Source organism: Sinohyriopsis cumingii, chromosome 14 (genome assembly GCF_028554795.1).
Source record: "Sinohyriopsis cumingii isolate HCF-2022 chromosome 14, ASM2855479v2, whole genome shotgun sequence".
Classification (NCBI taxonomy): Eukaryota; Metazoa; Mollusca; class Bivalvia; order Unionida; family Unionidae; genus Sinohyriopsis; species Sinohyriopsis cumingii.
Window position 1 is genome coordinate 5,653,759 of NC_142974.1, and position 25,354 is coordinate 5,679,112.

At 34.9% G+C, this 25,354-nt stretch overlaps 1 protein-coding gene across 1 annotated transcript in view; it reads left to right on the forward strand.

Moving 5' to 3' along the window:
- The first annotated feature begins 706 nt into the window (after window positions 1-706).
- LOC149783133 (neo-calmodulin-like) overlaps window positions 707-25,354 on the forward strand; it is a 233,638-nt gene continuing 208,990 nt past the window's right edge. Inside the window, exon 1 of the mRNA XM_089931354.1 lies at window positions 707-1,485. Within this exon, the coding sequence (XP_089787480.1) occupies window positions 1,447-1,485 (39 nt within the window). The 5' untranslated portion in view covers window positions 707-1,446. The remainder of the gene's footprint in view (window positions 1,486-25,354) is intronic.

Here is a 25,354-nt window from a genome sequence, read left to right on the forward strand (position 1 = left end):
CGGTATACCATACGTTTTACGTTGGCTGTGGATTTGATATATCGTATATCAAGTAAGCTCGTTTGGTTATTCTTCTGTGTGTTATATGTTTCGAAGGAGAGCAACCGTTGGGGGAGAAAACAGCCATGATATTGCCACACTCAAAACTTTCCATTGCTTGCAACTTTTTAAACTGTAGCTATCCGGCGTATATTGCCATGTTAAAAGCCAGATTTCTTACGATCGAGATTTTTCATGTGCGGTTCTTGCAGTTGCCGTGTCAGAGCAGATACACTCCATACACAACGTAATTGACTCGATATCGAGGTGTACGGTTACAGCGGGTTTTATTATGATTATCTCGCCTTGAATGTTGAATAAAGTTTTAAAATGCTGTTCTTAAATGACTTTCAAATTTCTTGGGAATATTAGGGTACAACACCTGTAAAGAGAAGGTATCTTAAGCTTTTGACACACACACTGGCTAGCGGGTGAAGTACAGTATAACAATTCATTCCTACGATGCAGACTAAACTACAGCATAAATGTCGGGATTCCATTGGAATGCGGAATATAAAAAATGTGTAGTCTTCTTTAGGATCTGAATATTCTCATCCCAAAAATGTGACTGTTCAGTGGTTAAGGCATTCCTCCATTCTGGAACAAGTAATCAATGTATACTATTGTTTTGTGCTGCTGTGCTAGTGTCAGAGAATATAACCATCAAGGCATGTTCCTACGCACCAGTATCTTGCCCTGGCATATGATAAAAAGTTAGGTATGTACAGCAGTAACGTGGTTAATGTGTTTATTATATCATATATTCTACAGGAAGTGTGAAGTCATGTTATCTACCACGAAGCATAATATATATTTACAACGGAATTCAACTGAGATGGGATTTACCTGTTGATATTCTTAGATACAACAGAAAACGTAGTGATTAGAAAAATAAGGTGAAAGTTGGACGTGAACTAAGCAGTAAAAAATGAATGACATGATATTTCGTAGTCTTAACATAAAATACAATTTCATAAACTTAACCAGATCAACCCATGTACCAATGCTCTTTTACCTTCAACAAATATTGTACAGCTTTATCGTATATTTCTGTCCACAAATTCTAATGTGAACTACTATGTTGATCAACATCTGCCAATAACGGTATTAGTTCTTTGTAAAATTATCGTTTTGGGTTGCTGATGATTTCAAACTGAAACTGTTGATATTTTAAACTGAAAAGCTTTGACTTTAGTAATGTACATTATGAGTGTAAGATGGCGAAGATTTAATTATAATGAGAAAAACATGCTCAGAGATGCAGGGCATTTTCAAATGGCAATAAGTTGATTTTGATCAGATTAGTGTAATTATTGATCGTTAGACTGGTATAAAACTGTAGTGGGAGAAAACCTTGTCTTCTCGGGAACCATTCTGTTAATCGACTGGAACAAAGATATTTTCAAGATGAATTGCTGTAGCGGCAAATCTTCGAGTGTTGCTAAGGTAAGTGTATTTGTTCATTTGTTTCCTATGTCTTACTCAAAAGACATTTAGTTACCTTGGCCTTTGACTACAGCTTATGCTGCTACTATGTTCACAACTGCTGCTGCTACCACTACAACTACTCCTAATACGATTAAGATTCCTCCTCCTATCCTACTCCTGCTGATGCTTCTACTACTATTACTTTAACTACTGACATAAGTGGTTAGAGCATCAACCTCGAATGCAGTAGACCACGGGTTCAAAATCCGGCAGAGTCATAACAAATACTTATGAAAATGGTAATAGCAGTTGCCTCGCTTGTCGCTCAGCACTAAAATCTTAATGTTAGTACTGGTCAGCCTGGTGTCAGGATAATGTGACTGCTGGGGGGGGGGGGGGGGGGCATGATGCAAAACGTCACTAAACTGCCACGCTGCACTCATCGTCGACTAAAAAATTGTTAAAGCTTCGTTCAAAAATCAAACATACACATACGCATACACAAACACGCTACTAAGTAAGATTTATCGTACCTAAATATTTTTGTTCAGGACAGTTCGCACCTGACATAAGAACCCTTCTCCGTTTCGTACCCAATACGTTTCTTATCCAAGAGGCTTCGAGTTTACGAACCACGATGAGACCAAAATACCAGTTTACTTACTACGATAAAACCAAAATACCAGTTTACTTATTACGATAAGACCAAAATATCAGTTTACGTACCACGATAAGCCCAAAATACCAGTTTACTTACCACGATAAGACCAAAATATCCGTTTACGTACCACGATAAGACCAAAATACCAGTTTACGTACCACGATAAGACCAAAATACGAGTTTACTTACTACGATAAGACCAAAACATCACTTTGATTACTACGATAATACCAACAATCCTGAAATAATTGAAATGTAATTTCACAGATTCGTATTATAAGTTCTGGAGCAAACTAGGGTACATTTAGCAACATTTATATACTAAATTTATAACTTGATTTAATCATTTAAGGCTGCATGATCAGTTATGCAACATTTATGCAAGCTAAACATCATAATGTTCAAGCCAAAAAATTAAAAAATTAAATTATTTAGGATGGATCTTAAATAAATTGATATAAATGTCAGTGATGTACAACTTGTAGTAGACGAGAATCAGTTTAAATTAATTGCAGCCCTAAATTATATTTAATATTCCGTCTAATGTCTATTGTTTTTGCCTAAGCATTGTTTAGAAGTCCATCTTATTCTATTGTTTTAGAAGTTCGGACTTCAGGATAAATATAAGAGACACCAATCATTCGGGACATGTGTGCAGTGTTTGAAATTGCGAAGCTTTAACTACATAGTTGATCCGAACTTTCTCAGTTGCACAACTACAGAGTCAAATGGGCAACCTCTTCCTAAAAGGTCATGAAGATTTTTCATTTGCATCCCTTCTGTCGCATCATCCAATATTATAAGGTCATAGTTATTGGGTGACTCGGTGGTTGTTCACTGTTTCGGGTGACTCAGTGGTAGTTCACGGTTTCGGATGACGTAGTGGTAGTTCACGGTTTCCTGACTCAGTGGAAGTTCAGTATTACTGAATGACCCAGCCTGATGTCTACTGAACTACGACAGCGAAATCGTTGAAAATGTCATAGAAAGGGACAAATATCGTTAAAAGCCTGACGATGATTTGCAGTACAAAGTCAGGGGAAGTAGTGAGCGAATACGATTCATCCTAACTTTCCATCCACATTTTGCCTTCCAGCAGAATGAGTCCTCAGACAAAAATGGCCTACCATCGAGTCGTCCAAACTGCACGAAATTGTTTTCCAAAATAAACCAGTACAAGCACACTGATATCAAATTGTCTGAGAGACATGCTCGTTAGAAAAAAAGTGAAAAACGTTCACAATCCTAGCTACAAATGGATCTTACGAACCGAGTGGGAATAAAATATGCAAGGCATGCCAAAGCGTAATCAAAACGAGCGGTTTCACCAGCAGAGTAATGGGCAAAAATTCAATATTGGCAACAAATGCAAAAGACAAAATGCTATATATTTAAGAAATGCTAATCTTTTCCAATCCAGTATGTTTGAAAGACCAAACAACTACATAGAATAGTAAATCTACAAAATTCCGATTGGGAAACAACATATTTAACAGAATTCCCGTTGATTCCTCTGCACACCATTTCACTGCCTATGTCTGCAGCATGGCACTGACTATTACTGCTCACGATCTCACTAGCATCTTCACGGACACTGTCCACTATCATATATCGAACCTTGAAACCAGAAGAACAAAGATTCGCCAAGTTACAACTCTTTTACCAGGCGCACTTAATCAAGAAGAATACACACAAATGCACAGTTTTAACTACGTTCATGTTCCTTTCACCTCAGGTTTAATTTTTACAAATCATTAATTTTATTCTACAAACTATATCTGTGCAATGGTTGTTTTCTGAGATCAAATTCGGGTAGCATATACGGCTGTAAAAAAACACTGAACGCATGACTGGCGTAATCTGCCAAATTTGTTTTCTCGTTTTCAACGGTTTAAACCTGGTTCACCTACAGGCAAGTTGCAATATTATAGACTTCTTGCCAAACCGGGATATCTTATTTGTCTCAGTACAAGTAGTTCAAAGTATACACTTTTTCTACATTTTGGGGGCTGTATTAGTGTTAGGTTTTGTGATTTTGATTCCTTCATAGCAAAATAATATTTAAATACATATTTTGTTTACATTTCGTGTGTTTGCAATTGTTCTCCGTTTGTGAAGCCCGCTTTGAAAAAAAAGTGATCCATAGATCCCCTTTTCGGACTTTATAAATATAAAATTTATGAAAAAAAATAGAGATAAACTGTTTTATTAATATTCTTATTATGTATAATGCACATTTAAAAACATATATTATACTTTCATATATTATTGTTGACTCATGTTCAACAGTTCATTAGAACTCAAATTATATAATAAGAAATTATGGAAATTATTGTGTGCATAATACTCATAATCATAAACAAATAAGCATTTTATAAATAATTAATCATATTATATGGAGAATTAATTTTAAAATGCACTTTTATTTTTAATGAAGTAGTAAAAAAAATGTATGACATTAGTTTGTACTTTCACTTGTTAAGTTATTCTGTAAATTAGAATAATATAAAGTTAGTCATAACCAAATGTAAACAGGGGACGTGATTTTAAAAAATGTTTGATTAATGAATGTCGTATAGAGTTTTGGAATTTAGACATTTTGGGTATGCCGTATTAAGACGATGAATCAAACAGGTTTCCTTTAGCAGACGTTCCATCTTAGAATCAGCTATAACAATAGGCTGAAAGGAGAAATCTCGCAAGGTATGGGAACTCTTGTTAAAATGTGTGGCAACATGAGGTGAAAATGATTGATCGAAATATATTTTTTTATGTCGGATCTATGTTGATTCATACTTTTTGATATTTCCTGACTGGTTTGTCCAACATATTGGATGCCACATTTTTTGCATGTGATCAGATAAATAGTGGTAGATGTTGCCTAATTATCATAATGCATATTAAATGTTTTCTTTCGTATTATTACTATTGAAAGAAGTATTTTCATTAATCAAAGAACGGTGCGAACATCTAGGTATATCACATCTAGTTGATGATCCCTTTGTATACGATGTTTTTTCTTTTTTAGAAACTATTAAGAAATCTTTAAAAATTTTAGTCATTTTATAAGCAATTGTGGGTTTGCTTTAGTGTAGCGATTTAACACTTGCTTTCCATGATAATTTTAAGAAATCCCAATATTTATTGATAATCATACCTATATTAGGCAAACTTGGATTATTTTCAATAACAAACTGAATGCTATCTTCATTTCTACTTTTGATTTTACATTGTAAAGATTCAAGCTGTGTAAGATACGATACTTTTTGGAAATCAGTATTAATGATGTCACTAGGGTAATTTCTATTTAAAACAATGCTGACCTAACTCTGTCAAAGATGATTTAAAAACAGCGTCATCCGAACTAATTCTTCTATATCGTTTTCCTTGACTGTATGGTATCACGTTTTTACATGATTTAGGATGGCATGAAGAATATTCAACATACTAATGAATATTCGTTTTTAACTTGAACCTTGGAAGTGATGTTATTATTTTATTTTTTCACGACGTTACGTCCAAAAATGATACTTTAGTTTTAGACACATTGATTGTAAATTGTATTGTTGGATGTAATTTGTTTAAACAGTCTACAAAAAAATAAAGGTCTTCTAATGAATAATTACAAACAACAAATATATCGTCTAAAATCTTAACCAAACAGCTGGTTTTAGAGGCATTTATTTAGAAAGTAATTTTCTAATTTCCCCATAAATAAAGATGCACAAGAAGGTGCCATAGGACTACACATTGCTGTTCCCAACGTTTGGAGATAGTTTGTATTACCAAATTGAAAAAAGTTATTTTCGAGCACAAGTTTTATCATATCACAAACATGTTCTTTTGATAGCTTACATGTATATTCGTTTTCTTCAAGACTATATTTACAGGCTTCGATACCATCAATGTGTGGGATATTCGTTTAGAGTGAAGCCACATAGAGTGTAACTAGGAATTAATTTTCAGTTAGTTTCGGTAAATATTTCAATTTGGTAATGAAATCAAGTGTCTTTGACATATGAAGGCAGTGATTTCATCAGTGGTTGTAAATTATGATTAATATATTGCGACATATTATTTGAATTAAAATTTTTTTAAATGTGCATTATACATAATACAAATATTAATAAAAATGTTTATCTCTATTTATTCATACATGTTTGACATAGTTATCAATAGAGTTATATATATCTTTAAGATCTAGTTTTATGTATTTGTATGTATTAAAATATCATTAGTCTGTGCTGTATATGCATATTTCCATGTCAGTTATTCGTTACAGAATTAAACAATTAGGTTAAAAATGTAAGTTATGACGTCATCTTGTTTATGTCATATTTAATGACATAAACAATGATATTGAATTCAGTTTGAATTCAGTCTGATGAAACAATAAAGTGAAACCGGTCACACAGTCTACGTGTATATAATCTCTCTACAGTAAAGTTTGCGGGGATTTTATTTTATTTTAGGTTCTGCACGCTAGTTATATTTGGGTTTATTTTTCTTAAATATATTTAAACATTACTTGAATGTTGTTATATTTCATATACCATCCAAAATAAATAAAGATAGAAGGCCAAAATATTTAAATAAAAAACAATCATGAAGGTAAAAGAAGGAATGTTAGCAAATACGGCCATGACAGCAAGGTGCCAAAAACCAAATTCACCCGACCTCTTCTTGTAATATTTTGAGGCACAATAGTGAGATCAATAAAAATATAAAAAAAAGTTTGCAATATTGATCTTCTGTGTTGTCCTCAAAAAATGTTAAACTCTGATTTGTTTTGACTTGATATAATAGTAGCTAAGCCGGAAAGGCACGTTTGTTCTCTTTTGGTAAGAATTCATTGTTGTACCGCCATTTTGTCTTTAATATCAATGCTCGATTATCGAAACGTGTTAGGCGCGAATATTGCCGTCCACAACTCGTTGTGCACACAAAATAGAGAACACAGTGTGTGTGTGCGTGTGTGTGTGTGTGTGTGTGTGTGTGTGTGTGTGTGTGTGTGTTTATGCACAGTATTAGCTATAACTGTTGTCCCAATTATATTTAGCCATTGTTAGTTGCTGATTAAAGAGATTTACTTTTTAAAAATATGTTGCAGAGAAAATATATATTATGGCGGAAACATGAACAATTCCAAGTGTAAATTCTCATCTTGACAATTTTTTTTTTTTATTTTTTTTACACCGGGCTGACTATTTGCTTTGGGCAGTAAAATCGATCAATGTTAACAGGATTTGCAAACACCTCTCCACTTTGCGTTTTGCACATGGAAGAAACTTCACCTTACACTATTTCTCTGTCAGAATTAAATAATATCTGTGAAGCGCAACCTTTCTATGCCAGTTGCTAATCTCCATCCCTTCTTCCTAAATATAAATTTTGTGTTGAATTTGCCCCCATTATACAAAGGTGAAAGTTAAATTCTGTGAAAATTTCAGGGCACAAGTCCGCTTCAGTTAGTGCCCCCTTCGCCTGGAGTATTGGGGTGGTGGTGGTAACTGATCTCTACCCCAACCATCTGGAAGGAAGTCCATACACACATAGTACAATGACATCAATTACCATATGTATATAAAGAATTTGAGTTGGAACAATTTTAAGTAATAAATGTGGGTTTGTTTCTATAACTTTACATAGGGTTTGGTGTTTCAAGAAAAAATAATCACAGGATTTTAAATAAAAACAAATATCTTGCATGAGTCAGATATTGTTAAAATAACCTGTAATTCCCTTTATTCTGGTTAATTTTTGAGAATTTGAGTTGAGTATTCAGCTGGCCTAACTTCGCATGGACATCACCAATAGAATATGTTACCTAAGCTTCCTCACACGTTTAGAAAAAAGAAAAGAAAAAACCCCAGAAAAACAGGAAAAACTAGCCGATAACAGAGCTCATATTTATTAACCTGGCACAGTTCCTTTTCCCTACTTTAGTAATTGCTAAATTTAGTGTACTTTGGACAAGTTAATGGTCATTTCTCGAGTACATAGGGTGAAAACCATTTCGAGCGTCTGTCAGCTTTTAGCCGCGTTGTTTCTCTGGTACTACAAAGAAATTTCAGTCATAGTACATGAAAGTAGCGTACAGTATAGGGTACTCCAACCTTTTCTCGCTGTGGTTTTTGTAAATGCACACAACTTCGCCTTATACCTAATTCCTCTTGCAGAAGTACTAAATATATGAAGAGCGGGATCTTAGAATAGCTCTTCCTCTATGTAGAATACATTAGGTCGATGTAGAAACATGATGACTGAAGCGTGGTAATGTGTGTTTTATAATGCAAATGTGATACAAAACAGACTATGTATCCGTCTGTTTATGTTCGTGTATCGCGGTCTTTGAAATAAATATATACCCTTGCGATATTGATCTTGTGTTATATTACTTAAAATTGAATCTACTTGAACCTGTCAAACTGTAAATTTATTAGATAAGTTAAATATATTTTTCAACGAAATTAGGAGATATCATAATATTTCCATAATCTCAGTCTTTGTTTGCTCCTTGTTAAATTTTTTTGTGTGTCTATGTACGCATATAATTAACTTGAAAATATATGTATTATATAAGCATATCTGTAAATACTGCTGACAATAAGTTTTTAAAAATTAATGCACATTGAAAGGTCAGTTAACTATTATGGTCTCACATTTATAACACTTGATTCACTAAAATTATTTTCAATCATGAAAACTATGAGAATTGTTCAAATTCGAATTCGAACTTTGTTTCTCTTCTCATATCGTCAGAACTTGAATTGGAACTATGTTGCATTCAAACACGAATTCGAACTCTGTTGCTTTGCCCATATCGTCAAAAATCGAATTCGAACTAGGTTGCCGTCAAAAACGAATTCGAACTCTGTTGCTTTGCTCATATTAATGTATACAAATAACAGACAGATAAAATAAACAGACAAGATGTAGATAAAATAAATGCTTGTTCTCTTGTCTCCAAGTGTTTACATTATGGGAGATTAATGAATTGTCAGCTATGTGTAAAGTTTGATTTGTGTGCTTCGTCTAATAAAAGAAATAAAAACTTAAGTGAAATAAGTTCGCCGACGCGATTTACACCTAGTAACAGTATTTCCCATCCTGATTTAGCTGTATATAAAATGTCCATTTTGTGAATAAAGTGAGTTAGTTTTCCAATCAGTCTTCCAATCCCATGCTATTGTAATGAGCATTCAGTTATCCTCGTTTTTCTCTTAGTGTGTAAATTCTTATATTTCGTATTTATCCTATATGTCTCTCATTTTGTCCATTCATTATTATTAGTTCCTTCATTCATCGATAATAATGCTTCCTCTAACATACTTATTTACTTGTTCGTCTGCTTCTTGATCCAATCCCATAACTAATTGGTGAAATCGCGATCTGAATTAATTAGTGAATTAAATACTAATTGTTGAGGATTAAAAAATCGTCAGAAAAAGTTAAACACACAAGGTAACAATTAAAAAAATATTGCCGAACATTATTTCACGTTTTTGTGTGTACGAAAAGCTCAACAAAAACATGAACAGGATTACAGATTCGCAAACTTAATCTTGGCTAGCCGTGTATTACTGTCTTTTAAATTTTTCTTTGTCTCTAGATGGAAATTGATTTTCACAGCTAGCCATCATTTGTCATGAATAATGCCAGTGTTATGGATGTTTAGAAGTACAGACAGGCATATTAAAATCATTATAGTTCGTTTATTTGTTTTATGTTTTTGTATTAATATCAAAATAATCTGTTCACCGTGACGACTTAAATTCTAGTGTAGTTTATGGTTAATTCACTGACTTAACTGATAATGTGTTTCATACAAAAGCTTTAAACATAATCAGGTCAAACTTTCGTAATAAGTATGTTAACAATGGCTAAATACATCCATAAATATGCTGGTATATCTCCCGAAAGCGTTTTTAAATTATTTGATATTCTACTTGTCCAGATTTTTAATTATTGTGCGGGAGTATAGAGATTTATCTCAAATGATGCCGGGAGGATACACCAAATTGTTTAAAGAAAACAACAAGAAATATTTGGAGAAGGGAAATGTACCCCTAAATGAATTTCATTAAGGTAAAGTTTGGAGAATGTCTCCACGGATAAACATGTACTACCGTATTTAGAGATACCGGACCAAACTTGTGCCTGTTAGTAATAGGAAATACATTTATTTTGTGTGTAGCTCATTAGTTTCTGGTATCAATCTGATCAGAATCAGATCTCCTATCATACGTGAAGATCTGACAGCGGTCATTTCTGATGACTTTTGACTTTGCCAATGGAAATACATCTTACATATGTTTGAAAGTGAATCAGTTCATTCGGTACACTTTGATACTCTTCAGCCATGCTACTTAGCCTCCCAGACGTGAACATATAAAACTCCATCTGATTGGCTGATACAATTAGCGATTATGGCAATAACATAGGTCTCCAGAATGTTGACCCTTACGGTAGCGTTCTACAGTTTCGTATTTTGCATAAGGGTTAGAATTTTAAAGAAAAAGAATTTCCCTGGCTTTCCTCACTGGTTATACTGGCCGTTTAAGAAAGACCTTGTATATCTTAGGTATAATTCAAAGAACCTTTAATTCCCTTTATTTTGGTGTATGATTGATGGGTGTACTATGGGTTATAAAGTATACAGCTTGGCCTTACTCCAGATGTGCACCTTTCAAAAACGTGCTAGCTCCATTTGGTCATTTTCACTTCCTGAACTTCAGAGGTAAATTGTAAAAAAAGAGCCCATAACATTTTTTTACATTTTAAATATTTGCTAATTCATTCATTGCACTTTCAGAAGCTGGTATTGTCTAGTCTGGCAAAATTCATTTTCCCTCTTTTATTAGCTGCTATGGATTGTGTACTTTAGTCTAATTCAGGCTTATTTTTTAGCACAAGGGATCATTCATTTTAGTTAGCAGTGTGTTTAAATCATGTACTATTTCCAAAAGTACAATATCCAAATAAATATCATCCACATTACAATAATGTAGGAAGGCCAAGCTGTATACTCTATAACCTATATTACACCCATCAGTCATACACCAAAATGAAGGGAATTAAAGGTTCTTTGAACAATACCCGAGGAAAGCCGGGAAAATTATTTTTCGTTAAAATCCTAACCCTATGCAAAATACGAAACTGGAGAGCGCCACCTTGAAGCAAATATAAAAATGTATGCAGTTATTTGTTTTTATATTCATATAATTATGTAAGATGTTCGAATAAAATGGTACATTCATATTGATGTTAAGCATGAAAATAAGCTAATTGTGCTCATTTTGCTCTTGCTTACATAATTTGCCATGAGGCATGTTTGTGTGAGTAGTGACCTTAATTATGGGGAAGTTGGAAGTCTTAGAATATAGGAATAGAGTCAACATAAATTTAAAACTGTTGCAATAAGTGAAAGAAATATATAGGGAAAATGTTTCTTTTCATTTATTTGCAATAAAATAAAAAATAAACGATGATAAAGTAATTCGCTTCTTCCATATTAAACAATAGGCAAATCTTGTACACTTTGACCTTTGACCTTTATGAACCTGATGTGTTCCCTCCCTTTTCAAACTGTAAAATTCATGGTTGATATCTCAGAAATACCTCTGGCTAGTTTCGTGTTTCTGTCATTCAGCATAACACTGATTGCTATGTTTACAAAATGTAATGTGCATTCTTAAAATAGCTCACTTTATATCATGGGGGGGGGGGGGCTGGACTTGTTAGAGACTCTGACACTCATAAATACTGTTCTGTGGTGGGGGGGGGGCGAAACGCAGGAAAATTATTCAAAAGAATTGTTTTGATGCTTGCGACTTAAATGTTTCAGCCATAAAATCATAATTAAATCATACAATAATAATACCTATATTCGCTCACCAGTTATTATGAACTTTTGAGAGAGTGACGTATGTAAGGTTAAGTTGTTTGCATTTAACACTCGCACAATGGAGAGAATGTTGGCATACCTCTATGCTACATTATTGTAATGTGGATGCTATTTCTTTGGATATATTGTACTTTTGGAAATTGTACATGATTTAAACACACTGCTAACTAAAATGATAGCTCCCTTGTGCTAAAAAATCAGTCTGAATTAATCTAAAGTACACTATCCATAGCAGCTATTAGAATAGGGAAAATGAATTTTTACCAGACTAGAAAATACCAGCTTCTGAAAGTGCAATGAATGAATTACCAAATATATAAAATGTAAAAAACGTTATCGGCTCTTTTTATACAATTTACCTCTGAAGTTCAGAAAGTGAAAATGACCAAGTGGAGCTAACACTTTTTAAAAGGTGCACATCTGGAGTAAGGCCAAGCTGTATACTCTATAACCCATATTACACCCATCAATTATACACGAAAATGAAGGGAATTAAAGGTTCTTTGAATTATACGTAAGATATGCAAGGTCTTTTCTAAATAGCCAGTAGAATCAGTGAGGAAAGCCGGTGAAATTATTTTTCTTTAAAATCCTGACCCTTATGCAAAATACGAACCTGTAGATCGCCACCATTCAAGGAAATGGGAATCCGCAAGATCAAGTCTATATGGAAACGTGTCTCTGAAATTTGTGTAAAAAATATTTAAATTTACTATTGTAAACTAATCTGGAAACGCTGTCCTAATTTTAGAACATCATCACATAATTTACAATATAGAAGCTTGTCAATGTTAGAGATCACTTGCTAACCATATTGTGCATATATTGTGTCCTTTCCGTAATGTACTCGAAGATTAATATCACTTTATCATTGTAAATACATAGATATCACATTGCGTGTGTTTGGAGGGATGAAGTCCCTAATCCTAAGGTGGCATGTTACAGACGGAATCAAACTTCCATCAAAGATTATAAAATCAATTAAACATGGTATTGTCGATTAGCCTGCATTTCAAAGCATTTTGACATTATGTACGGACTTTGTGTTAAATAAAACCGTTTCAGTTAAGGGTTTTGACTCTGAATAGGTATACAAGTTTGAACGAATCTGTAAACGCATTTACTCCCAGTCGCCTGAAAGTGTCAGGTATAAATACAGTTCGTTTTACTTTAACTCTTGGGTGTTTAGAGTTGAAAAGGCGGAACAAAAATACCTGCTATGCAAAAGTGGCTGTAGGCACTCTACAAAATTGCACACTTGAAGACGGTCTATTCGTACCAGTGTAAGCTTTAATGCGTAAACACACAATAAACTCAGCACAATATCAGTTCGTGAATAAACTATATAGTATTTGCATGTGCTTAATGCAAAAAGAATGACCTCCAAGAATTTTCAAAGGGTTGCGATTAAAACCACGTTTCGTCATATAATATTCAGGGTACTGCATAAGTATCACATAAAATCTTCGTACTGAGTGGATTAAACATTATTATTGACTACAATATCAGAAGCGGTTTTTCTGTTTGCTTATTTACTTTAGCGGCACTTTTAACACATTACTGGCAACATAATGCCGAGGAAATTGATTTAAGTGCCTTTCCGATAGACACACTGAGGTAGACAAGTAAGGCCGCACTTTCAGGAATCGTATTTGTGACCCTTGAAACTGAAAGGGAAACTAACGGGTTTGTCTTCAGCGTCTTTTATTTTAGTGTATATTGTGGTGTACTTAAACACACTAATATATAATTGTCTGCACAATACTAGTTTAATTTGTAATAGCCTCACTTCCCAAGAATCAGTTCGGTCGGTGGTTCTTTCCAGGGTTTTCCGGGTTCTTCCTCCACCATTAATACTGGCCGCCATGTATAGCCTATCGTGCTGAAAAATGGCGTTAAACCCCACAACAACAACAACAACAACAACAACAAGAATCAGTTCCTACGTCATCGTTTGCATTCAGATAAACATTACTTAACAAAACAGAAACATTTCTTTCTTTTTTAGAATTGTATCCCGATCTCCACTTTATGGGGAACTCAAAACGTACCTTCAACAACTGATTCATATCTAAATTTGAAAGACTTATGCATATTTTATTTAATTTATAGCGTGTGTTTGACCTTTGTCCCAGATTGAGGGTGGAGTTTTGGTCTACCTGACTATTGTCATGTTGTTTAAGCTGTTTGCTTGATTTTGAGTTCAATACCTAGCTTGACTGTTAGCTAAGAATGGTCTGGAAACGAACGTGCTGACAGTTGTTTGGAATTTTTTCATTAGAATGACCAACATTCAGGGCATTCTGTTGCGCTGCAAGTGAGGTGAAAGTTTGTACATAAATAGAGATTGTAAACTTCTTCTTTATTCCTATCTTACGATCAGCCTGTGGAATCAGTTTAGTTGTGCTTAGTTATAATTTTAGAGCAATTATTTATTTAAAATATTTATTGGAATTGCAAAGTTGCTTTTGACTTTCAGGCTAATACACTAGGTTGGGATTATTGGGAATCATGCATTGTCATCCTGGATTATATCATCCATATCATGCATCAAGACTGATGGTACATCAGCACATACAAGGCTATTCTAATTCATTCGGAGCATTCTATATATTTGGACTTTTCATAAACCAGTTAGGATTATTATTTTTTACGGAAATGTACAGTGTCAAAATTGCGTGCTCAGAAATATCAAGCAGTTCAATCACTAATAGAATGTATATCGAAATGGATAATACTCCACCTTGGCTTGTGTGTTTCAACACCGGAAATGCGTGGGGAATTATTCTTCAAAAGGATAGCTCTGCTGTGCGTGTTTGGCTAAAGATGGAGAATAACACTCCATGTTGTGCGACTCACGCCGATCTGCAATAAAACAGTGTTAACAAAATTTCCCGTTATCGAAAAAGCTGCTTAAAATTGGCATCATGCTTTCATCGGAATATGAAAGATTTTAACAGCATTCCGATTATAAATAATAATAAAGATTTTTTATTTGATCGGCGTTTAGTTTAAACGCACTTCTAAAATAAATTTCCAAACAGTTTACGGTGGGATTCGACAGTATCTATCCCAACTTTGCACGGACCCCACCTCCCACCCTGACTGATATGTATAACGAAAAACAGAAGCACGTGGTGACTCAGATGATACGGAATACGTTGAATGTTAAAAATATACAAGAGAGAGAGAGAGAGAGAGAGAGAGAGAGAGAGACAGAGAGACAGAGAGAGTTAAATTTATTATAATATTGACATTTTCTTTTTTTCTTCCACATCAAAAATGCGAATGTAATTCAAACCTATACTTTCACATGTTCCAAAGTGTAGCTGATTTTGTACGATATGACAGACGTTTTCAAACCGCCAATGCGAAGGACAATAGTACATGCAAGGATTGCGTTTAATGGACATATTAATAATCGGATCATTTCCTATAACTAATTCGTAGACAGAAAGGCCAATGTCTTAGGGAATGTACTAACTCAATATTGCCAGTGACCCGTATATACAGGTAGTCTCTGTAGTGGTAAATCACTATACAGTCTTTAGCACGTCACATGATGAATTCTCTAGTTCCGATGGGTTAATAGCATGGATTTATTTTAGGAGAGTGCTCATTTTTCCTTGAATGTGGGATACGTACGCCTGGCTTCGGTCATTACACCTGTTCCAGCGGGCACAAATGGATCGCATGCACGTCATGTGACGTCATATTGGCTCATGTGAAATGTTAAATCTAGTATACTGGCTTATCAAGCTGGAAATATTCGTCTCCACTCCATAGTACTCTACAGTATTGTCTGATAGAATATAACATACATGCCAACCTCTTTGGAAGTTTCCAGAAGTGGCAGCTCTATTTTCCGGTAGTTTGGAGTAGTGTTCAGCACTGAAAATTATTTTCCATTCTGTTATCAATAGTTAACTCACGAAAATTTACAAGAAAACAAGATTCTTTAACATTTACATAATTCAAAGTAAACGTCCAATTTTGTGTCAATATTTCCTTCAAAGAGATAAGCGGAAAGTTAAAAAATAGAAGTTGTAAGCTCCATAGCACATTTGGGTGATAATTTGACGATCATAGAATACCAGAAATAATATTGCTATCTATGGAATTCCCGCATTAATATCGCTGAAAAAATGACAATTATGTATCCCAATTAGAAGCAAATTATGACTCAGTGGACGTATTCATGTTATGTTCAAACAGCAGTTTTCATTGCGTCTAACAGTTCATTCTAAACTTACGACTGCTGCCTAATTCTGACTATAACTTATTTTCGAGTTTGCTGTTTTTATGTTGTACAAACGGCTCTATGATGCCAAAAATATATTTAAAGAGTTTTTTTTTTAAAAAGTCTTAATAGAATTCCATCAGTATTTAAATGAACCTTCATGACAATATAAACAGACAATTGTTAAACAGCACAAATTTAAACTTTTGACACTAACTTTATATGTATTTTCACCTGTGTTGACCTATTCTGGTCGTTGAGATGGAATTTCGCCCAAATTCACCACTAATTAACATGAATTAGCAGCCTATGTTACTGTAGCCGTTTAGTTCCAACGCTGTGCGTATTATACTATTTTCTGACCCAATTATCAGAATAGCAAAGAATAAGGATATTGCATAAAGCTCGAACTGCGAATTTTGTTAAAATTGAGAAAAAAGGACAGTTTTGGACATTAGGAATGGGACCAATTTTCTATCTCAAAGCAGAACTAACTAAAAACCACGGGTCAGTGTAGAATCGGATAACATACGTTTTGTAGACGGTGATGAATTGGTGTTGTAGGTAAACTGTCTTCAGTCATAAGGTCTATGAATAAGGTTTCGGGGTAACCCAGTTCATTTTCTTCTTGTGCTAGCTTGGAAAAGCAAAATAATATCTTGGCATTTGTTGCCACCAGTTTTGTGTTTCGCTGTCACGTTTGCTCAGCCCCAGTTCGTAAGTCGTGTATAAACTAAGGTATTATTACAAGCCATGGTTTGATGTCTAAACATTGCCGCAGGCTTAGAATTAATCTCTTACGCAAGGTTACCGTGACCAGAGAGAAGACCTGACATCTTGAATCGGCACAGGCGTTGGATAGCGCGACTTCCCACTTATGTGTTACAGCTTAGTTCTAAGATCAGAGGAACCCGCGAGGGGAGAACGGGTCGTGTTCTAAATTCGTTCCCACGTGGACAGACAGCGAGAATGACATTGTCCGCTAAGTTTGATTGGGTCGGGTCAAAGCAACACCCAAACGGAATTGAGATAGAGGGTGTAATAACAATTTCTATCCGAATTATAACTTCTAATTTGCAAGCGAAAATATTAGACTCGCCTAGGAAGACTGCTGAGCAATATAGGGTTAACCCGAAGAAGCCACTCGTAATGTGGCGGTAAAAATTAGAGAGGAGATTCTAAGGAAAGACAAAGCTTTGTACAGGTCAGTAACTTATTTACTCTTTTTTTGCTGAATATTACGGCATTGTTATTGTAATTATGTGTAGTATGTGTACTTAATTACGAGGATCGTTTAGTACGTATAATTACCTTTGTAGTGTTCATTTACAGTCTTATTTGAGTAGTATGTAGAGAATTATGTAGATTGTTAGCTTGTGGTCATAATTAATTTTGTAATTGGCTGTTAGGTTACTTCGCAGTTAATTATTGCATTTATTCATGTGATATGTTAGAATTTACACATGCTTGAATTGTGAATTTGGAAAATGGTTGAAGTGTGTAAGATTATTCAGTATATATGTATTGATATATCTAAGCATAGGTATTTGAATATTTGTGTACTTTGTATGAGTTGTAATGTAAAGAAATGCCTCTGATTGCCGTGGTATTGTTTAGTATAATGGGATTAGGAATATGTCTTGATGTGACGCAATTTATTGATGTATGTATGAGAAGTAATTGATACCGTGCTTTTATTACGACGTTGTTTTACCATTTAGGAAGAACGTATGAGCATTTCGATGTGAATGAATGGATAATGGAAGAAATTTAATAGCTGTTATCTGATGATAAGCTGGGTGTAGAGTGAGATAGGGCTAAGAAAAATATTGTACCATCCTTGTGTTTTCACAGGAAGCATTTAGGGGGACAGAACTTCCGGTTCAGTTGAGTCCGAGTCTCTAAGAGGGGAGACGGAAGTGACACTAGCAGAACAGTCGGAGTCAACAAGTCTACTCGGGGGAGAGAGCCGAGGAGGAGGAGGAATAGGAGTGGAGGAGGAGAAAGTGGAGTGGTAGGAGTAGTATAGAGAAGTCGAGGAGGAGAAGAAATTTGGAGAAAGTCGGGAGGAAGATGAGAAGGAATTGGAGGAATAGGAGAGAAGAATACACAGATGAGAAAAATAAAAGGACAGGTGGACGTCTATCTCACACTACTAATCAAATGATGCAATAGGCTATCACATGGTCGAGCGGAAGGAGAGTACTTGGGAAACTTTAATCATTTGATTATTAAATATACATTAAATTGTTAGTCGTTGAATTTAACATTTTTGTATATTCAATCATTTAACCGTCGCCATTGCTGACTGGGTGCTCGGAGCTTTAAATCTATCTTTCACTAATTTAACTTCTATAATAATTTAAATAGAATATTGGAAGCACCCCACCCCAACCATAACACACCTACCACAGTGGTGGCATAACAACCCGTCACGTCACATTCGCACATGTATTTATGTCATTATTTCCGTTTTAATCATTCCTTACTTTGTGCCTGATGTTCACCATTTTGCTACACACCGTAAAGAAAATTGCATCGTTTCTATTAGCACATAAGTACAGGTCAGTCACATGTATAGTTCTTCCGGGTTCTAATACGACTGGTATGAGGATGTAATTTATAATGTGCTTCACGTCAGTGCCTACGTGATGTGGTGGCTTTGACGTCACTGGCAAAATTATGAGGATTTCTGGGTAATTTCAGCGGTTTTTGTTCACACACCCGGCGCCTTTGGAATATAGAATGGACCACAGAATTTAACCAAAATAGAAACTCGGATGGAATGAACCAATAATCTGTAGGTCAGCGGAACTGGCCAAAGTGCCGTAGTGACACTGACAATGCATTCGACTCGGAAAACTGTTCACAAGAGAAAAGGAAATAACACAGAAAGTGTTTGTGCTCAGGAGATCAGACAATGAATTGTCTTTTGGACCACCATTTGTCCTATCGAATGATATCTGCAAAGGTATATTGTTATCGTATGGTTATTTAACATTAACCGGGATGCTCTTCACAGCTACTTTTAAAAAATAACTTTAAACATTTTGCATCTTCCATTCTCTTTGTTTCAAGTATCTATTATTTCTTGGACAATATTGGACTTATTATTCACACTTTTTGCATAAGACAGTGGCTTCCAAACTTTTTGAAGTGTAAATAGTTTTTAGTAAATATCATCAAACCTAATGTTGATAATATTCCATCCAATCTGGAGAGGGGGGTCGGGGGATGGGCACATGGGTAATGAGCTAGTACACGAGAACGTGCGGCATGGGTGCTATTCCTGTTGTAGCAAATTCTAGAACAATGTTACATTTGATTTATAAATCCATTACCGTCCGGTGCCAAGTATTCGAATGTGTCCCATTTTATTGTTTTGATCCCTCTGAAACATGTTGTAATAAATCCAAGGTACATTTATATTTATGTTTCCGTTTTAGCTTTATTTCATAGTGCACTGAATTCATAAAATTTTAGGACAACATGGATGAGTTTCGTAGTTTGAAAGGGGGTCAGATTATCAAAAATGGGCATGGAGCAAATTAGTTTCTATATTTTTTAAAAGGTATGATTCGACTGTACCCATCAGAGTGAAGTATTCTTGACGAGACCGATATTTCTACCACTGACTGTTTAGTACGGAGACGTTCCTTTACTTTGAGATGCCTATCAGTGTGACAGGGAAAACAGGTGGTGGAAGAGCACATGTAAGTTTGTGTGATGCGGTTCGTCACCTTGTTTTTGACAGACTCGTGGACGGAATCAGAAGCATTAATAAATGGCATTTCACTTAGTGGAGAAACTATTGCTAATGGGAAACAGGGATAAACCGTGCGAATGTGAAGAAAAGGAAAAGAGATGCAGTGCTTAAGTTATAGTTGTCTATTTATTGTCATTGATTGATTAAAGGAAAATTATTTGTAGTCTTGGCGCGTTATGCAGTCTTCCGGTTGACCGCAACTCTTGTCTAACGGTCCATGGAAATAGCGGAAATCAAGAGACTTCCAGCCAGAACTTATGCGAGTGTTTGATTAATTAGCTCAAAAAAGAGACCCTTGCATCTACCAATATATCTGTTTAAATACTATTTTTCCATATGATACCTTGCAGACGTTTCGCTCGAATCAAACTAATTTAAAGCAAACGTGTTTTATTCTTCTTTTCACTAATGCATTCATTTTGTAATAGCTTTAAATCTAACATTATCAGCCAGATTATAATATTACGCCGCTGATATTCGACCACATATTGTACCTATACGTCACGCGAAGGAGTTTCTTTTTCCATCCATTGGTATGTGTTGATTTACCGAGATGCTGCATGTCTATAGTTATATTTTATGAAGAGATCAGCAATTCCATTTGTTAGGAATATAGAAGCATATGAGATAACCATGTAGATCAGGTTTGTATTTAATAGTAGTACATTCCCTTCGCCAAAACAATAAATTATATTCTATACACGTATTTCATGTGTTGGATTGATTCGGACACTTTGCCTTTGACATCAGGCTATGTTTATGGTTTTAAAAAATGACCACAGGCTCCATTGTGGAACAAAGTTGAAGATAACTTTCTTTTTTCGGGGGGCATTGAATCATTGTCTACTGTCTTCATATGGCAGGTATCGGTCTCACTGTAATAAATTATTTTGGGTTCATATAAGGTATCTGGTTTTGTATAACACGCAACACCCTGTTGTAGATTATCTCGACAACGAACCTATTGTCGCATAACGTGCCAATTTGGACAGCAATGTAGTTTGTTAGTTCGTTAGTTAGTTCTCTCAGCGTTAAAATATGTAAGAAAACAAATTGTTCATAACCATTTCTCGTTTCTAGTGTATGATGAATGGTTGAATATGTACTTTTCCTCAAATGTTTTCAATATGCAATAATCATAATCAGTCTAGACGCTTTACGTCAGCAGACAATAAACCACTATTACAGTAACACCAACAGACAATAATTGATAACTAGTGCGCATATTTAACATGAGATGCGTGCTTCTGCTTTCTATTTTCTGGTTTAAGACAAGAAACCAAAAATGTCATTTTCGCAAGGTCAATTGAACGACAGTTTTGTACTTTATGTGATCGACGCGTTTGTGTTACTGATCATTAAGCAACAACATATATGTATATATCCGGTCGGCCGATGGACCCTGTTTTCCGTGCCAATCTTAGCACTTTTTTTCCGCCAGGGTAAAAACTAAAAAATGAAAAACTTCCGAAATTGATTTGTGCATATAATAGTTTAGTACTTTAGTTAATGCACTTAGTACATTATATATGTAAATCTCTCTCTCACTATATATATATATATATATATATATATATATATATATATATATATATATATATATATAATACTATCATACAGATTAGAGAACCTGTAATTCGTATTATACAGAGATTCGAATCCAGGTCCGCGGGTAAACGGCACCTATCGCCTTGCCTGCACACACCAGCCCATATTCCATCAAGACTAAGCACGCAGCATCACCAACATATGATGGGACTGATTCGGTGTTTTATGCACTCTTGTGTAGCAGACACACTCGCTAAAGCTTGATTAAATGTGTGCAAACCATAGGGCAATACAAGTTCGTTTGTTAATACACAATGGCAGCACAAGTGCATTTGTTAATACACACTGACAATACAAGATCATTTGTTAATACACAAGGGCAATACAAGTTCGTTTGTTAATACACAATGGCAGCACACGTGCATTTGTTAATACACAAGGGTAATACAAGTTCGTTTGTTAATACACAATGGCATAACAAGTGCATTTATTAACACACTGACAGTACAATTTCATTTGTTAATACACAAGGGCAGTATCATACTCGTGTCAGTTACCGTGGTTTATCTTACGAAGAAAGCCTGATATTTGGGTCCTTACTGCAGATATTTAAAAACTTGATCGGTTGGAACAAAAATCAGATAATTTGTGTTGTTTATCAAACCAAAGTCTGAATTTTCTCTTCGATTGCATCCTTTTATATCGAACGAAAGTTTCTTAGAACAAAAGCTATCCATCAAATTTTATTTTAAGCTTAGTAATGAATTTAATTGTAAGTTGTGTAACATAAGGTTTTACTTACGGCAAAGTCAATAGTTGTTTCGAGATATGTCACCTGAATCGTTCAGTTTATATCCCTAATTATGTAGAAGTCTGTTACAAACTGCCGCTAAAGGTACGATGCACTCAAAATCTTTCTACGGTATTTTGTGACATGTAACAGTGTTTCTGCTTTGACGAAAGTTCTGTGTCAAAAGGCATATTCTTAAGTCACGTGTTTAGGCTCGAATAAACAGTAACACAAGAAAGAGTGAACACAGCAAGCTTTGAAAAATATAATAACTTATTTTCCTGGGAAAATACTGTAAAAATGAAAACATATGAACTTACGATATTAGAAATCAAATCCAAAAATAATCCAAGAAGAATACACAAATATTATTTTAGAAGTTCTAATAATAAAATGTTCTAATGAATTCAAGTTCGAGTCCCGATGAAGAATGCAAGATAGAAGGCGATGACGTATGCTGTAACATGTACTGTGTTGAAGTCCTTGTAGAAACAAGAAATATCACTCAGGTTTTAGAAATCAGACTAAAAATTTTAAGAAATGTCATTTTTCAAGATTTTTTTATATGACCACACGTATATTTCCAGGAAAAAATAATTAATCATTTTGACTCCAGATAATTCGAAATAACTCCAACTGACACAACATATAATTTCCCGGGTAACAGCCCAACTGTGATTATTCCTCGAAAACGATGGTTTACAACTTAAAATTTACTCCGCGGATAAGGGTCTCGTAGCCCCTGCATGTCCTTGATAAGAACCAATGATTTTACTCCGAGAATAAAAGTTGTTTACTTGACCCTCAAACAAGGCCAGGAACTAAGTCAAAAATAGAAACAGTGCTTCTATTATTAGGTATTTATGGAAAGATTCGGATCAAACTGAATTTTCTGGAAAATATAAATTCCTAGGAAACAAAAATACATTACATTGACACGTAAAGAAAATAAAAAGATTCCAAAATCCACAAACAATCAAATCAATCAAACACAAATTAAATCAAATATAAATTAAATCAAATATACGTAACTGGCATCAAAGGTAAGACTCATCAGTATGATACCTTTCTTATCAGTTTATATACAATATCATCGATGACTGATGTGAGTCGTAAGATCTCTGACTAATCGCTCACCGAAAAGATACATGAGTATACTACAGCTGTCACATGATTTGAACATATCACTAACAAAGGCTTGTACTCATAATAAAGACAATATACTAGTATCGCTGGCAGATGGGAAAGAATCAACATTTGTCCGTCGCGTTACGTAAATGGATTACTGCATATTCGGGCATTTTGCAAAATTTTAACATTTTAATTAGTTTCTTGTATTCAGTGATTTGTTTAATGTATGTTGCGAAAAGACCCGAAATGTTCGCAGAAACAGTAAGAAACCAGTGACTTGACATGAGACTTGACATGGGAATTCACTGGCCCTTGTACAAACGGTACACCAAGACACCTGTCTTAGCATAGGAATCTACTAGCCCTTGAACAAACTGTACCCCAAAACCATGACTTAGTATGGAATTCCACTAGCCCTTATATACAAAATAGATCTTACGACTGTAGAGATGGAAATCGAACGCATTACCACTACAATATCGAGGTATCCTGCTAATACTCTTGCTTATTAGATGGGAACCACTCTTTCGTTCTGAAATTAAATTCGGTGTACACAGAATTTATTGTCGTTGAATTTTTATGCTTTTCTGAATTTCAATGATACATATACCACATTGGTCACGAGTCGTGATATTTCCACAGACGGACCCCTCTGTAATCAAACTGTCTCTGCAGACTGGTGATGGATTTTATTCTCAGAACAACTGTAAGCATAAATCAATCCATCACTACGCATGTCCATGCTTTTTGGGTCTAACAGGATTACGTTGAGGGAAGTTTGATGTATTTGTTTTCAGCAACTTTCTTACCCCCCACCCCCCACCGAGAGCTTATTTTGTTAATAAAGGAACGATAACACATTACTGCCACCCTATCCCCCACCCCGTTATATATATCCAAGACCAGTAAAAGTTAACATCATTTGTAGAACGTTTCCTTACTATTGTTCCTCATTTTGCTCTACTCTACTTGGAACAAGTTAAAAATATATCACAGCTAACACCATTATTTTTCGAACAGAACATAATCGGAATAGCGTAATTAACGCTTCTGTTTGTTTCATTGCAACACAAATGTCAGAGAGCAGCGCATGGGATTATATTTATTTCCTCTGCAATTACTGTGTAATAATTATATCTGTATGCTTCGCTCGGAGAGAGAAAGAACAGTTTTGCATGCAGTTGATGTGAAGGAACTAAGTCTATCGCGTGACATGCTTCAGGTCCATATAAAACAAAACTTCCGCAACTGCCAGATCAGCGCATATGTGACTTGGCGCGCATTGTGTAAACTCGTGCTTTTCAAGTTGTCTCAGATATATGATGTCAAAATTAACACAATTAATTCATTTTAACAATGCATTTCAAAAGATGATCAATAAAATGTTTGATTCAAAGTTTGGTTTTCTTTTGTTGGTTGTAAAAATAAACTATAACAAATATTAACAAAGGTGGTTATATTAAGTGATCTACGATGTGGTGGAAACTGAGAGAAACCGGAGAACTGAGAGAAACCGGAGAATATCGCCGACTTCGTGTATAATGGTCAACAGCGCGTTGTATCATCCGCACTGAATGTAACGCTCAAAACGCGAAACCTGAATGCATCCAGACTAAGATAATATCTTTTGTTTTCGGTTATCTCCCGTTAAGAAGGTCACGCTCAGAATATGAAACGAGTGGATAAGGGTCTCCAGTTCTCATTTATCTCCCTCTAACATTGTAGCGCTCACAACAAAAACCAGAGAATACAACCAATCTCTGTATTGCATCCAATGCTCATACTCAGTTATCTTCCACTAAAAATATAACGTTGAAAGCACAAACGAGGAAATAGTCAATATT